The following is an 18,088-nucleotide window of genomic DNA, read 5'->3' as shown; positions in this document are numbered from 1 at the left end:
GAACTCCTCATAAGCGATGTTTGCTTTCTTCTCCCTGCATTTTAACTAAGCCTTACCTTCGAAGCCATCGGCCCTGAGACTACGGCATGTGAGCAGATTTAAGTCAGGACAGAACCACTTTATGAATCTGAACTCACAAGATGGAAACACTCAGACTCAAAACTGCTGTCCTTTAAAATAGTGTGACACACCGTATATGGTATCTGTCCAGAGAAAAGTCTGGAAACATCTGGAAACATCTGAAAGTAATACCAGTATGCTGCAGAAAAAAAAAATCTTTTTTTTTTTTTTGAAGTGAGCCTAATCCATTTATACACATTTCTCACCTGTAATCTGGGTCTCGATCTCGCCTTGCATCTGCAATGAATCAACAAAGATGCTGCGGTTGCCAATGAAGCGGGCGCAGGCTATGCCTCTGTACGGTTGGCAGAAGCCCTCCTCGTCAAACTCCTCCCTGAGAAACACACACAAAAAAAAAAACAAAAAACAAAACGAAACACAGAAAGTAAGAATGGAGCCGCAATATTTAAAGTTGACCGAAATGACTTTGCACAACAGTCACATATCTCTCTGCTCTATTGAGGGCACAACAAATGCCAGAAGTTGCTGCCATACACTGAAGCACCGCTAGATGTCACTCTGTCTTTGTATATCACATGGAACTATCTGGTTGCACTTCTGAGAAAAAAGGAGAGAGATTTGGAGTTGTAGGTACCATAACAAAGAGTCTCTCTTCACTTGGCTAAAGATAAGTCCCATTCATGGCAAACACCCCCCCCCCCCAGTTCATATACCGCAGATATAAACTGCATTAAGACTCAACGTTTGGCTGCTCGACGTTTATGACACAGAGATGTCATCATGACGCATAATTTGAAACATGAGGAAAGGGAGAGACAGAGAAGTGGTTGATGAGCTTCTTTTTAAAACTGGAAAAGTTTGTCTTCCTTTAGCGCCTGAAGGATTTCACTGCAGGCTACGTGCAGTATAGTAGCTTTTTATGCGCTCTTGTAGTACTTCGATCCATTTATCTCACTTTCTTCTTCTTTCTCAGTCTTTTACATCTCTCACTATGAATACACACTCACATGCACATGTATGCACACTTACACACACACACACAAACCACATGCTGACTACAAGGCTATTTGCTCTGTGTGAGATCACTGTGTCACGTACTTTAAGTTGTGCCATATGAAGACTGTAAGACCAGACCCAACCACAATATATAGGAGAGTGCATTTTGGCACAACGCACACACACACACACACACACCACCGTGTACAAAAGAACTATATTGCATCTGATTGAAAGAACATCCAAAGCTGCTCATGTCATGGCAAAGACAAGGACTCTATTTTAACCAGATGAGGCCGTTAATATTTTTCTTCTGAACACTTATATTAAATGAAACACATGATAAATTATAACAAATATTATCATTAAACATCAACAACACAACCACTTGCAACTTATATTGCAACTTATATGCATTTTAGACTTCGATTCGCTAATTCCGTGTTTCTCATGTTTCTGTGCTTCGCACAGACAGCAGAGTGTCTTGTGGCTTAATTCTTCATTATCACATATCCAGTTTCGGTGCCTCTGTTGGTGGGAATCAGTTCACAGGTGATATCACAACGTAAGAATGAACACTTGTGACTCCACAAACCGAAAATCCAGCAATAAAATGCTTTGAAGACGCACTTGAAAACAAGGTGACAACGGTGTGGGCACAAATGATTGAGCACCAACGTGGACACAGACACACAATTTAATAACGCCAGGAGTCTGCAGGCATGGTGTAAATCCAGGGCTGTTACTTTCCGTCTCTCTGAGGAGCGTTAAGTGTTTGGGGCCAAGGCCAGATCTCTGACTCTACGCCTGTCTGTACAGATTTAAGTAAGTTTTCCAGACTCACACACACACACACACACACACACACACACACACACCAACCCACCCACCATCACAGAGCAGTGGTCTGCATACTGGCAATTCCAATTCCCCAGAGACATGGTAACACAGCATTTACAACTTAATACAGGTTTAGGCAGATTTTATCCTTGGAATATGTAATTTCCTACTAAAATGTGGATATCAGTAATAATGAGTTCATGTTGTGGTGTGCCTGCAGATGGCTTAGCACCCCTTCATCAAACCACAACCTTTTACATCTTCAGATATTTTTCCTTTGGTGAGGGCTCCTTTTCTTTAGGTGAATATCATGTCTGGCTATAAATCTGGAAGTGGAGACTCTCCCAGAAAAAAAAAAAAAAAAAATCCCACCAGAGTGAGAAATAATGAATGATTTGAGGGACTGCTGTTTGATTGGGCTGCGAACTACAATTTTAAATATGATGAAGCAGAATATAAAAATGCATCCAGAGCATGAGAAAACGCACAAGGAGGATAAAGAGCTAGGGCACAGTATGTCCAGCAGCTAAAAGCTTAGTTTGGTTGTGCGTCACCAAAGATGGTGGACACACACATCTACAATAAGGACGAGCCACACACAGACAAGCAAATGACAAGGGAGAGCAGACAATCCACCACAATACAGCAAGATCCCTGTAGGCAAATTACAGCTCAAGATAGTCCAATATGGCCTCAACCAAACTAGCTCAGTCCAAATCACAAATCACTCCTCACTACTTTCTGTTTTTGAATTTCTTTCACTTTCCACCAAGTAGAGTTAGATTGGAAGCTGTGTCTGAATGGTATATTTAAGTGCCTGTATCCTGTCCAATACAGCATTTTTGACTTATAACATGTTTAAAGGGAGAAATGGGTATCACTGTGAGACATCTGAGGTTTTCTGAAAATCTTTCCCGAGTATCCATTTATTTTTATATGTTTGTGTAAGCTATCCCAGGCGGGGAGAGCCAAGTGTGGTTGCTATTTGTGTAAACACTGGATGGCTGTTTGGGCCTTTTTATTTTACACACCAACGCCATGGGCCCTCTGTGTAATGTTTTATAATATTTAATTACAAGGAGAGGCTTTTCTGTCTGAGACCTGATCTATAATCCAGAGCTAAACAGAAAGGCAAGTGCCACCACAGAACCTAAACAATGTATTCAGGATAGCGATTCATTGTCCAATTACATTTTTTTTCCCCCAACCTCATGATACATTATTTAGCACTTGCTACAACAGCCATGCTTTCTTTTTTCCTACGGTTACATTTGCTAACACCTGACTGGTGCCAATAAGACCAACATTGCAGTTCCAGTGCTTCACCCTGCCTGAAGACAGGAACGTTTAACAAGCACGTTAAAAGTGAGCGAATACTTTTAATCAAGAAATAGGTGTGTGAAAACAATCTATGGGTAGAGTTAAATATAAATTGCTTCATTAGTAATATTTTACTCAAGTGCTCCAGAATTTATTACTTCAAAGTGTGAAGGACAAGACAGGCAACATTCATTGAAAGGAACTAATGTGTTCTTGCTACTACTAATGGTGGTGATTGGTGTTCACCCTAATCCTAACCCCCTACCGAAGGCACTAACTTACTTATAGAAGGACAAACAGAGCCATTTAAATTTTTTATAACAACACCCCACCACCACCAATAGAAATGTAGTAATGTAGTGGAGTTAAACTGTCTTTCAAATGACACTGCCACTGTCCATCCCTGTGTAAAAATGTGCACACACAGGCACAACAGCACAACAACAAAAACGCTGACCTTGGGAATGAGGCTTATTGAAGGTTACATAAATTCATGGTGAAAAATGAACCATTAGCAGGCAAGAGAAGTTGAAGAGGTTGCATGTTCAGCCCACAAAAAAGGGATGATTCATTCTTAGTTGACTCCACACTTAATTACCCCCCCGCCCCAAAAAAAAAAAAAAAAAAAAGAAGTTACACTTGGCAGGAAAGTCAAAACAGATGGATTATTTTAAAACTCATAATCAATCAAGATGTCAACTCTCCACAGGACCAGCCAAAACTCCTGTCCAACCTTTCTCTCGTAGAGATGACTTCTTCATTTTCTAATTTTTTTCTGTGTAGACTCTGAGATAGGACTGTTCGGAGAATATGCAAAAAATAAATCAGCAATGTAAGCTACCAAAGTAAAGGATACAGAAAAAAAGTAAAAGACGGAAACCAATGAACGCCAAACTGGCATAAACTTGTTGGCGAGAAAATTGATCCTGCATCATTGTGAGCAGGTGAGAATGACTTGAAAGACTAATGAGAGCAAACTCCAGAATAATGTTTTTTCCAGAATAGGCAGAGCTCTTGGATGGGTCTGGACTTTGGTTTGATGATTTGATGATGGAGAAAAGCCGTGGGTTGGGATGATGGGTTTGTGCTGAATTTTGGGACTAGGGGGATGTGAAACTCAACACTCAATGTTGGAGGGGCTTTGGAGAGGATGTAATTTCAGGGTGAGGAGATGAAGGGTGGAGCTCAATGACATTTTAGATTTGAGAGGTTTGCTCCTAGGAGCTGCTGTTGGTGCTGAGTGAAGAGGAGACGAGCTGCGCGAGGTCACAACTGTTGCTTCCTGATTGGGGATACCCCACAGTTTGTGTCATATGTGTGTGGTTTTAAGACTGCGCCAGTGTTTTCACTGCGTACATGACCAATTTTACTTCCCAGCTGTCTGTTGAAGTTAGTTATATGTCGCTATGAATTGCTGTTATTTATGAAACAATGATATGCCAGTAGGAACATCTGGGATTTAACTGTTGTATTTTTATAGTGCCTTACTAGTGTTTTTGGGTATTTCTAATTCCTACTTATAAATCGAGATGCATTATATCGTATCTTCATGAAGTGTTTTGAAACATTGTTTTATTGTGAAAGGATTTAAATGATCTTCCTGCACAGACTAACCTGTTTCCTTAATCATCGAGCATTTGCTCGAATTTAACAAATTTAACAAATTTGTTAATTAACAATTAACAAATTAATTGTTAAACTAAATAAAATAAAATAAATGATGTGTATGTTCCATTTTGTCCAATTATTGTCAAATGAATGATCTATTTTAATACCCAAGGGAAATTAGCGCACAGAAATTAATGTCTGAAGAGGATGTATGTGATATTAAAATGTGAATGATACTTTGTAGTCAGATTTTAGATCAGTAAAATGATTCCAGGCCAGGTTTATATTACTTCACGTGACTTGAGTGAGAGATGGTGACTTACTGGAGAAATAACATGCAAGACATAAAACTGTGCTTTCTCTGAGCTTCTAATCATGTGTTTGCACATGTTTATTTAAGAGATGACACTAAATCAAGTATACGTCTCACAAAAAGAATGAGAAGAAGAAAACAACAGACAACTGGGTGGTTGCTGTCCTCAGGAGGTTGTGTTTCTACCCGACAAGCAAGTTTGACACAAAAGAAGAATGATGAAACTCAACTTGCTCAGAACAAATGAAAACATAAACTTGAGTTGTTCCCAAGATCTGACTTTTTTTTTTTATCCACACAAAATTGGTGAATTATGCTAATAACTTTTGGATCAGGGATGAAGATCTTGGGTGCTCTCATACTGGTGTCAACTCGTAGTGCCATTCAGTAATCAGTAGAATTGAAGATTGAATGAGTTTGTAGGGCTCTATCACTGACAGTGAGCCAAAATGTCCATCAGAAGCTGAGGTTGACTGGGGTCTGTGGCTGCCACTGGCCCGTGACCACATTGGGAGTGAACAGTGAGTGAGGCGCTGCATTGAGATACAATGGAGAGAGAGAGAGAGAGAGGGAGAGAGAGAGGGCCCTCCTGGGTCCTCATGTTACTAATGCTCACAGAGTGCAACAATGGGGGCTTCTGTCAAAGAGAAGGTCGGAGAGATTCTGAGTGTAAGTGTCAGAAAAAAGAAACAAGGATACATATAAGATGATGATGAAAAAAAAAAAAAAAAAAAGCAACTGCAGCAACTGCAGTGGTGAAATCGTTGAAAAAACAAAACAAAACAAAAACCATCCACCTGTAACGAGCACTTGCATGATAATGCAGTGCATCGTAGCCGGTTGTGGAGGCTGCATTTTGACCTACAGTACATTCAGGGCTGCAATCAGCATGACCTGTATGTCTGTGGATTGTAGCAGGGAGCTGGACAACCAGGAGGATACCAGCAAAGAAATGAGAACTCCACAGAGGAAAGCCCAGCTGGCTGCCAGATTTAAACCCAGAAGCAAGCTACCTGCTGTGAAGTGACAGCGCTAACGGTAAAGACAGCTCCTGCACGGCCTTGCCAGGACTTGAAACACATAAATAAAATGTATAAACTCGTGCTCAGGATTTTATTTCTGCAGAACGCTTTGCTTGGGAAACAGCAAAAATAGTTCTCCCACTACAAAATCTGCTTGGAAAATCGATTTGATTGGCCAAAACAGTTTCAGCCTATCTTATCTATTTTGAAGACATCTGCAACCTGTATCAGCAGACTGGACTCCAGGAGCTAGAGTTTTACGTGAAGGACTAATGCTGCCTGAATATAAGACATGGCAGCTATCTCTGCTCACACCCAACACCATGTACTGCGTCTGTTTCTGTTGCCAGAAATGTAAAAACGCATCTCTTCCAGTGAGACAAGAAGGAAATTTCCCCACTAAAGGCACAGCTGGCACTGCCAGGTTCGAATGGTGAATTCTAAAGCATTTCTGAAAATGCTCATGGTTTCATTATTCTTGATCTCAGATTGAACTAAACATTCATTCATGTTCACATTTCACTGAATGTGCCTTGGATAACAATCGGATCTAAAATAGCGCACAGAACGACTCCCAGATATAGACGCTGGTGTTTGAAGTGTTGGACTGTGCTCTGCAGAGGAATTTGTTTCAGGGCCCAGTTTTTGCCCACACAGACTGGAAGTCACAACTGTGGATGAAGTTGAAGAGTTTTAATAACAGGGTTAACACATACTCTGTGGTTTGACATGCATGGAAGGAGCCTACAATCAATCCCGTCACTCCTCACAATGCTCTTGATCTGGTGACATCACTTCCCTTGCGGGCTGCAGGGTATCACGGGGTGCAGCTGGGGGAGGGTTTGGCAAGCGGGGGTGTCAATCATCTTGTCAATTAGCAGGACAGGAGGGCAAAATGTCTCCTAAAACTTAACATAAACCTAGCAGTGTTTAGACAGACACATGCACACACAAACAAACAGAGCATGGGGGGTCACACGGTAGAATCCCTTTGTACAGCGGTAACTTAGAGGAGGGGAAGATTTAGTTTAACTAATCACTGACTCATGGGGTGGAGAGACCCCTGAAAATAAATAAACGCAAGCAAGGGGAAGGAAGAAGTGCAATAGAGACAAAATTAAACCGTGGAGGAAAGAGACGGAGAAATAATAACAATCACAATTTGTAACAAATACGTGTGTGCGTGCTGTTTTAGGAATTGATTGGTGGCAATAAAAGCTGAAGAACTGTATTTCAGCAGCGAAGGTTCTTTGAGGCAGCGACAGAACTTCCATCTTTCCCTGCTTTAAATTGGTGGCAGCGCCCAAGCACCAGCCAAAAGATCTCAGGCTGCTGCTCACCAAGTTTGCTATAGCACTATAAGGGTTGTTAAATGTTGTCGGACAGAATAGTCGCACTTCGAAGCTGCATTTGTATCATTTGTCCGTTTACCGAACAGGTGAATCCTTCAGGAAACCCTTTTTCTTTGCAAGTAGTTTTTGTAGGTGACACAGTTACATTGCGAACCACTGCAGCAGGTTTAAAATGTTGAGCTGCCATGTTGTGCCTGACTCTGTCGACCTCTTTCAAACGCGCCATAATTCCTTGAATAAGTCAACTGCTTAACCAATTGTTACTATGGGCAATTCATGGCCGCAATAGTTGGGGACAGCTAATATCGATAATCTCTGCGATACTTCTCCAGACAGTCGATCTGTAACAGTCCAAACATTAAAACACTTCATGCAAAACAGAATTTGATGTTTCAAATTTATGAGCAGTGATTTTTTTTATAGCACTGATTATATGAAAAAAATGGCAGCTGTATTTTCTGATATTACAAATTTCAGTTTTTTCATCAAGTTTTTTTTACCATTAGCATTCTTTTACTCGACTCCAGATTTCTTCCACACATCCGCATGGAAATAATAACAACAGGAAAAGTAAATCGTAAGAAAGTAAAGAGGAAAGAGATAGCCAAGAGCAAACCCCCTCCCCAAACACCACCCTGCGCTATACACATCCCCACCTTCTTGCATGATTTACGGCAGTGTGTTGCCTAGATCACAGAACAGACACTGAACACATAAAGACAGACACTTAACAGAGACAGGAGGACACATGTTCTGGCTGACTGGCTACCGGTACGGTACTGAAGAAACAAGACTGCACACGTCCGAAGACAAGTGTGGCTTCCAGAGGAAAGTAGAATAATCCTTGATGAGAGCGATTAAGGCAGGCATTGTGGGCGAAGGAAAACACTGTCACACCGAGGAACCCATAAATAATCCCTCTTTACACACGCACCACTGTCAAAGGTGTCTGCAGGACACAGAAAACAAACAGAAAAGGCTTCAAGTCTGACTAAAGGATATACAGCTTAATACATTCAGAGTTGAACAAAGCTGTTGACATTAGGCTTTGTATATCTTTGCCCAATGGATCAATTTGATGTAACGTCAATAGCTACAAATCAGCAGAGGGAAAATATCCAATTTAATGCCAGTTCCTTTTTCTTGGCTACTTTCTCTGCTTTTGTGAATTCATCCACTGACAGTAGCCTCTTTTAATGACAATGCAATACTTAGCTACGACCAATTGTGATGTAAATCCCACACCTAGCGCTGAGTGAATGAACCAACACACATCAAGGATACAGCTATATGAAGCTGAAGTGGAGAAGACATGTTGAAAGAATGTGGCCACAACACTGAAAGACTCGCAGAAAGACTGTGTGTGATATTTATGTATGTTTTACCAAACAGTTGTCCAAAGGATAAAATTACATTCGGGCAAAAGAACTGACATGTACATGAAGATACAGTAAATATTTCTGAGAAGTCCTGACTTTTCAAAACAGACTGGACAGGATATGGCTCCTGAATCTTCCAATAAAATATAATTTACAGGCTCCTGCCCTCTTAAAACCAAACAGAACTAACTAGCACATTATTCAGTTGGTACAGGGGCCAGACGCACACTCTTAAACTGTCACCCATATTTTACAACATGGTCCACATGTATTTGCCTATGTGTGCTCTTCGATGCGCTCCTACTAACGTCATACTAATGGCCGTTTCCATAGAAAGATAAATAAATCAATACATACATAATTGATGGATGAAAGACACATTCTCATAAAAGAAAATCCAGTGTGTCTATGTATGTATGGTGTATGTCTTCACATCACTTTCAACATCTGATTTGTTTTGGAGGTCCAGTTTAGGAATGCACCAATCAAATACCTATATCTCTATGTAAGACAACATTATGCCAGGGATTGAAATGAATAACCTGTCATACTGAATTAGTTTAGAGGATAATGGAAATACACAATTTTATAATGACACTGACAAGGAAATGTTTGTATTAAGGACCAGTCGCATCACCTGCGAAGGACTGGTGACCTGTCCATGGTGTACCCCGACCTCGCCCAGAGCGAGCTGGGATTGGCTCCAGCACCCCAGACGACCCGGAAACGGAAAAGCGGGAGTAGATGGATGGACCAGTCACATCATGAGTGATACTCCCTCTGCAGGATCGCCTATGGAAACCTTAACCCCTTTCCCTCATCATGGTTTTTTTGCTTATTACGGTGAGTATCTGATCTGATACCCATATCAGTGTATGGCTAAGGTGTATTCCTGGTTTGTGAATTAATAGGACCATTGTAGTGTACAGGTTAAATACATTTAGACAATAAACAATGAGGAGAAAAAAAAAAATGCACAAAATGCCACGCTTTCATTGAATTCTGTCATCTATAAGGCTCAGTGCTTTTGTTTCTCTGTTCCCACCCTCTGTTAGCCTCAACACTGTCAGACAGGCTGTTGGACCAGAGCCATCATCCTTTCAGTTCATAAGTTTAAATTAGTCTTAAATGGTGACACTATGGCTGGTTCTATAATAATCTCAATGACAAACCAAAATAAATTCTGCTTAGTTTGATTCATTCCATATTACTATTTCAGTTGTTTTTTTTTTTATTCTTCATTTTGTGTCTCTCTGGGAAACAAAATCCCCTTCACATTAATTTCTCCCATCATCTACCACACCAGTCATCAATTTAAAGTACTGACTCAAAACTCAAAATACTCCTCAGTCATATGCATGCAATTTGCCAGGTGACGGGACCAATAACTACAAAACTGATTGATGAACCAATATCAACTGATAAGGGGAAAGGGCATCTTTCATCAACACTCTACATTAAACTACATTTATCCTGCTAAGCTCTACAAATGACTAAACATCCCCAGGCTTAGACTCACAGGGTACAAGTTCAAACTCCAGACAAGAGCCTCTATTTATACCCAGAAACACTAAAGGTACACTGAGCCTCCCTCTGTTTCTCTCACACACTTCACCGCCACCAATAAGGTCACAGAAGACTTTCTGTGCATACTTGTCTTTTTTGTATGTATGTGTGTTTTTTCTGTGCAGGAGTGTGTTCTGGTGTGTGTGTGTTCATTGGAGGTTTAGGTCAGAGTTCAGGGAAACCCCACATACCCCATCCAGCCCTTGTAAGCCTCAGGGAAATCTTATGATTCAATTTCACACACACACACACACACACACACACACACACACACACACACACACACACAGGCAAACTACAGACTTAACCAGACCTGACCTTGACCAGACCTGCCCACAAGATCACCAACAGGCAGACACAGGGGATTCTGGGAAACAGGAAACAGGAAGTGGGCCCTGTCCAAGCGAAGTGTGAAGAAAGCTCTGTTCATAGAGAGTTGTGTCGCAAACTCTCCGTGTGTGGCTAAGTGCGAATTGCATCAATAGTTAAAGCTGACAAAATCTCCATGCGCATGTTTACATCTTCACGTGTCGGCTTCTATGCGTGTCAAACCCTCTGACCTGGGCAGCATTTAGCAGAGAGGCATCCAGGCTCGTGAGAGGGAGCTGCGGTAGGATCTCTGGTTTCAAATGGAGTTGGTGCCCTGGGAATGAGCCATGTCAAAGGGCCTGTCCCCAATGAGCCATATTAGGGCCCTGATCTCCAATCAATCAGCACCATGCTAAAAAGAATCCCCAACAAGATGGCAATCAAGCCCCAGCGAGGACTTAACTAAACATGTGTGAGAGCTAGGCTTTTTACGATTAGCTGAGTGCGTTATGTAGAAGTGCATGTTTGTGCGTTTGGGTGACTGCATGTGGGGAAAAGCAGAGTGAGACAATCCCAGTTAAGTCTGGATGTGTGGAGGACAGGAGTGAAAAATGTCTCAGTGAGCCGTCTTTGTTTTTCCTTGTCTATCAGTATGACTACATACACACAGTGGTAGTATATACACACATTTAACCACTGAAACCATGTCCAAAAATAAATGCAAACATGAACAGAACACCGTCTCGTCTTTACCTTTTGCCAAGAAAGTAGAATCCATTTTTCATGTTTGGCAGTTAACAGGACTGCTGCGTATTTTAGGAATATTGCAGAAGCTATTGCTTCCACTCCTGGTTAAAGTATGGGTTGAAGAAACGCCACAGCCAGTTTTCTTTTCTTTTTTTTTTTTCAAATTGGATCCCAAATTAAAATAGTTTCATAGTTTAATGTAGAGTGTTGAAGTGGATCATTTTGTGGCAGGGGAATGGTGCATTAAAAAAAAAAAAAAAAAAGAGCGGGCTCGTCATCCCTTCAGTCGGAATGGGTGCCATGCTTGTGGCATGGAGCAAATCATCATCAGTCCAAGCCAAAATCTGAGAACCACAGTACTGTTGACACTGGCACTGAGGTGAGGAGAAGTGAAACCAAAATCCAGGGTTTCTCAAGACAGCAAACACGTTCATAGTCTGAGCTAAGAGGCTATTGTGACCCAAAACAGCACTTGCTCTATGCTACAGGGAGCGGGGTGGTGGGGTGAGACGGGGCTGGCTGGTTTTCAAACAGCGGACCCGGGTTCAAACTCGCATGCGGCTCAACTGTCCTTGAGCACGACACTCGGCGCATTACGCTCATGCCTCATTTCAAATTCTGCACCGAGGGAGGGGCATGAAGTTTATCAGAACCACACAGCAGCAATGTGCTGCAGCTCGTCAAGCAGCATGTCATCAGTGAATGGCTATTTCTCCTTAATGCATTTCAAGCAATAGCGCCGCATCTGAATATGCCCATTCAGAGAATCTGATGAGAAAGACTGATATCCTCTTGTCTGTCTTTTTTGTACAGACTGTTACTAGTGCGCTTTAGACGAGTTAAGTAGATTTTCTTACCCTCAGACTGTCTCTGTGCTTGGCAGGGCGAACCAGCTCGAGCCCATATAGACACATTGAGTTGGGATTTTTTTTTTTTTTTTTTAATTGTACTTTGGCAAAAAATTGAGAAAAAGTATTATCTGAAATGTCCGATATAAACGGGGGCGTGCACTAAATACCACAACTCGCAGAAGCTGTTTTTGTGTGGTAAACAGGATGGGGATCGTGCAGGTTGGGCTGACATTCATTGACCTTGCATTTTACATGGGGACAGTGGATTTCAAAGTGAAGGCTCCACAAAGGAGACTTTTGGGAGTTGGGAGAAAAAAAAAAAAAAAAAGCCACTCATGCATGGCAACAATATCTGGCAAGAACTGATATTGTCATGTCAGTGAGCAGCAGTGATTTGTGTCTCTGTGCTCATTAAACTTCAGAGTGATGTTGATTGAGAAGCAAGCGCTTTATTAATGTGATATTTCCTTTGCAGCAACTCGTATTTTTTTAACCACTCTAATGGTAAGGCATGTAGATGCCGATGTCTTTTGGTTACTTGTCAGTCTACATCTTTAGATGGATAATGAAAATGAGATAGAATAGATTAGATTAGATCTAATTTAAGCTTTGCGATCTTTATTGCAGCAGAAGTAAATACTTAGACATGTTGTTACATGAAAGCGACTTTTGATCCATTTACAGTTGCGGAACACAACAATCCTCGGCAATAATTGTATAATCAACCACCTTAATAAATCATGTGTTAATTACAGAGACATTGTAAATACAAGCCTTTCACAACAGCTGCTGCCGCTGCAGAACAGAAAGGGGCTTCGTACACACATACATTTTAGTGCCATACCTTTGAACAAGTTTGAGCAAGCTTCAAGATCAACTTAGTGTGACATCGTCATGTTATTACACATTTTGGAAATCACTTCCTTCAACTAATTTGTCAATCAACCCCTGCACTGCTGTGGCCGATACACACACGCGACAGTGTCTCTATAAAATCAAAGAAAACAGAGGTTCATGTAGGTTTATATAGTATCATAGTTGAATATATCTAATTAGAGGCGCTGTGCAGTCATCAAGCTACACACAAACAAACACGCACAAACTTACAGAAGACCTTACTCAGAGCTGTACCTATGAAAATGTACGTATGCTACACTAAATGTAACCATGAACAAATCAACTTTCAGGCACAGCTTATTGTTGTGCTTTCGGTTGAAATACGAGAGTAATGTACGATTGAAATAAGCTCAGCTGGTGTTCAGTAAGGTAAATAAAAGAATCAGCAGCGCGCATCTTCCACCAGGTAGGGCTGAAGCAACATTTATTTTAGAAGAAGGGAGACACGCTGGACCGAATTACGGTTCATCTTTGGACAAGCGAGGAACAGAAAGCTTAGACGAAGAAGAAATTTGAAAGGAAGAAAGAAAAAAAAAAAAAAAAGGTCATAAAGAATCTGTATTTTGTTAAACCTGCCTCTGTCTTATTCCAAGTGGACAGAGGAGAGGGTAAGAAGGCACAGCAGAGGGAGAAAGAAAAACCCAGCTATTTTTGTAATTGCGTTTTTTTTTTTTTGACCATGCTGAAAGAAAAGTGGTGGGGAAAGTTTTGAGAAATTTAAACAGCCTTGACAGCCAGGGTGTAGTAGTATTAATCTTTTCAAACAGAGAGAAAACCCCTGTATTATAAACACAGACAGAACTCTGCGGATCAGTGGCGGTGTTGCATCGTGTGTTTATCACCGCTGTCAGAATTAACACTTCCATTTCCAGAAAGCCACCATTTTTAGAAACTTATTCAAAGGGCTTTCAAAGAAGGAGGAAAGGAAAAGAACTACGATCTGATTAACAGAATTTAACTTAATGTCTTTGATAGGAATACTGACTAAAAGATACGAGCATACAATTGCATCAGGGACACTTTTATCCTGTGTTTAGAGTAGCCATTTTGTGCACAGGGCTCAGTTAGTACGGTTAGTGTTAGGAGTTATTAACTGACTCTGATCTGAGCTTAGAGCTAAACCTCCCGTTGGCTCCCCCTGCTAATCACACCTGAATGCTGCCGACCCCACAGAGCCCGGGAATCAAAGAACAACATGCAGCCCGGAGTGTTAATGGTACCATCCTCCTCCCATTCTGCTAACACTGTTTTTCTTTCACTCCTTTCACCCTCCCGTCGTAGTCGCGCTCTCTTTTTTTTTTCTGCAAATGAAAGAAGTGTGGCAACGCAAAGAGGGAGACAGGGAGAGTGAGAGAGAGAGAGAGAGAGAGAGAGAGAGAGAGAGAAAGAGCGATGGATGAAAGTTGGGGGTCTGATTTTGGCAGGCCAGACTTTTTCCCCTCACCCTATGTTTGTTCTGGCTCTAAGAAAATATCTCCAAAGGGGAGGGGATGGAGTGAGGAGAATGTAGAGGAGTGTGGGCACTATTTAGAGGGGGTGAACTAACCTTTCATACTTAGTAACAACAGTTGGTAATCTGATGAACTTGAAATTTATTTGCATCTGGGATGTTTATACAAAACTAGAGGTGAATTTAGTCACACAAAAAGAGGATATGACTTAAAGTAATCTTTCAGGATTTTGGGAAATATATTATTTCGCCCCAAAATAACAAAGTCGTGGGTTTGGCTCCCGGGTCTGGGGTTGTTCTGTGCAGAGTTCAAATGGCTTTAAAAAAAAGCAGGAAAAGAAAAGGGGAACTACTACGAGCAATTTACAAATCTGATTGATTTAAGTGATTAATTTGTTTGAAAGGAATACTGGCAAAAGGAAAGGACAGGGCTCAGTTAGTATGGTTAGTGTTAGGAGTTATTAACTGGCTGATCTGAGCTTAGAGCTAAAACTCCTGTAGGTTTGAGTCTGAGTGTGAGTGGTTGTTGGTCTCTGTCTGCCTCTGTGTGTTGGCCCTGTGATGGACTGGTGACCTGTCCAGGGTGACCCCTGCTCTCACCCAATGTGAGCTGGGATTGGCTCTTGCACCCCCCATGACCCAGAAATGCACAAGTGGTAGAAGATGAATGAATGAATGAATCCTTCGTGGGATTCGTGGCATTTCCCTCTCATCATTTTTGTCTGAGTATAGACCTTGTCCCAAACATATTTCATTATTAGGCCTGTATGTTGAAAGAGAAAGGTCTCAACTAAGTGAAACACCATGATCACAGTGCTGATAGGAAAATTCTGCTGCATCGTGTGGAAAAATATCTGTGCTTAAGGAAACCTCTCTCTTCCCTCTTTCTGTGTGCATCTCAGATTATCCCCCTGTCTCCTCTTTACTGTATTTCTGATTTACCGGTTTTAAGTAGTTACATTGAATGCAAGCTGCCTGGATTGCAGTTAAAACCCTGAGGCTGTCTGCAAGCTTTGCCTGTGGCTACTCTCAAAAATCCCACCCTGATGATATATATATATATGAACACACACACACACACACACACACACACACTCTAATGTCCCACACACCAGAGAGTGTAAACTTAAGGCCAGGAGGAGATGGAAATCACAGCACAGGCTGAAGTAAAGACAACACAGAGAATATGAAATTCATGTTATGCTCAGGTTCAACGAGGTGGGTGGCAAGACACTTTTTTTGTAAAATTTGTGGCTAATTTATCCTAAGAAAACGGAAGTCACTGTGCTCTCCAGTTTGGGAGAGAGGTAGAAAAAAACAAAAATGTGTGGAATGGAAATGAAAATATTTCATCTAAACTAACAAGCTACAGAGCCAGATGTCCTTCTCCAAACTTTGAGAAGCAGAAGCAGCACAAGTTTTGACATTGGAACAGCTGCGTTATGAGGTAAGCAGGCACAGGTCATCACGTGTCATCATTAGGTGACCTTGTCTTCTTGACGGCTGCCACCCTGACTTTCTAGTTAATAAGTTGGCCGTGACACTAATGATGAGCAGCAGTGACGATCTGCCCACCACCACCACAGCCCTGCACCACCGTCAAAGGAGGCCCCTGTCTACTTAAATGAAGTCTGTAATGACCGTAATGAGACTCCAGTTGCATGCTGGTCTGCGCTTGACTGCAACACTTTCTTTTACAAGTTGGCAGGGGTAAAAAAAAAAAAAAAAGAAAAAACACGGGGAGAAGTTAATATTTGAACTCGCAAAGTGTAACGTAGTATGCAGTATTTCATTTATTTGGGTTTGAATCTTAGAAGTTGTTATGCTGAAGCAGGATAGAATCGTCTGCAACATCTAATAAGTGAGAAAAATTCATTATTGTCTTGATTCACTTGAAACTTTTAAGACATATAAATAAAGACAATAAAGACTTACATTTTTCCAGGTAAGGAATCTGTTAACGTGAACTTTATCATCCATTTTAAAATGTCTAGATGTTAAAAATTATACTAACATCATTGGAAGTGGCAGCCATGAGCTGCCATCCTAATAGTTACCAAATCTCTTATTATTGCTTTATTGGTATTTTCCATAAGAAATTCCAGAGCGTATTCTTTGTGAGTCAACTGTGTCATCCTAGGAAATAAGCTTTAATTGAAATTGCACAAAGGAAAAAAAAAAAAAACATGTAAACAAAGGAATGGCAGAAACAGATGTTTGAAAGAGCGCTGGTGTATGTGCTCGGAGGTATGTGCGATTGTGTACGGCAGTGCGGGCATTCATTCCCATGCGCGTGAGTAGATTTAGTAAGTGTCTGATGTACGCCTCGTGCCAACAGTTTTGATTCACAGAACGCTGCATGGAACATGGCAGGGTGCCTTGCCATAATGTCATTGGGGAAAACCATCCAGCTCAACTCCTTTGATCCTGCAGGGATGAAACGAGCTGAGAAAGTTCATAGAGTTTTAACCCATAACACAGAGGAGACATCAAAACAAAGCACATGAGGCTCACCAGGCTTAAAACTAAATTTTGATTTGGGGACATCGGCATTGCTGCAGACAAGACCGAGGAGCCGTCTTCAGCGTTAGGCATTTTCAGATGCTCTCTAAAAATATTTTCTATAATTAAGTTTTATTTGCTGTTTTTGAGATATTTCATTTGAAACGCATGCTCACGTTAAGCCATCTGGACTGAGATTAGTTTCGCTGTATGTTGAGAGGGCTGGCAGCTAATTGGATGACCTGAAAATATATAACGTATAACTGAATCCACACAAGCACATATGGGTAACTGTTCTTTAAAGTTAATTTTAGGCAATATTATTTTAGTTTAACTTCAGTTAATCAACTCAACTCCCAAGCGGACATTGGTAATTCCCTCTCAATTATAATAATGTAATTATAGCCTTGAAAACAGACGAATGTCTTGCTATGTGCCTAAAATTAAATGAATGGCACAAGTTTTCAAATTGTGAGCATTATGGGTCTCGTTAGACTTAGATGAAAGGAAATTAAGCCAGTTATAACTAGCACTAGAAAGATCAACACGTTAAAGGACCCGTATGGTTTGGGCGATGTTTTGTGATTAGCAAACAGTGATACATGGTCCACATTCCAAATGTGCACGATCTCTATTGAGATTTTAACCACGTGAGCCGTTGCGGTTGAGCCGAAAGCGCAACATTAAAGATCAAGTTAAAGGCTAAAATAAAAACTCCATTCAGGCAGACTGAGACTGCGTCAACAACAGGGAAAACTACAGGACAGAACCTTTTAGGGTAGCTCTTTGCAAGTTTCCAGTTTTCAGACAACATGTTGACAAACAAAGAGCACGGCTGCGTAGCGCGTTAGCTGT

At 41.1% G+C, this 18,088-nt stretch overlaps 1 protein-coding gene across 3 annotated transcripts in view; it reads right to left on the bottom strand.

Moving 5' to 3' along the window:
• The window catches only part of ror1 (receptor tyrosine kinase-like orphan receptor 1), a 109,070-nt gene that overhangs the window by 7,669 nt on the left and 83,313 nt on the right, over positions 1-18,088 (bottom strand). For 2 of the 3 annotated variants that reach the window (XM_029499650.1, XM_029499652.1), the window contains one exon: positions 327-454. In XM_029499650.1, coding sequence (XP_029355510.1) covers positions 327-454 — 128 coding nt within the window. Of the gene's footprint in view, positions 1-326; positions 455-11,069; positions 11,097-18,088 lie in introns of all 3 variants that reach the window. The other variant, XM_029499651.1, reaches the window with a different exon arrangement.

This window comes from Echeneis naucrates, chromosome 4, assembly GCF_900963305.1.
Source record: "Echeneis naucrates chromosome 4, fEcheNa1.1, whole genome shotgun sequence".
In the NCBI taxonomy this organism is placed as follows: Eukaryota; Metazoa; Chordata; class Actinopteri; order Carangiformes; family Echeneidae; genus Echeneis; species Echeneis naucrates.
This window is presented reverse-complemented; position numbering and strand designations above follow the sequence as displayed.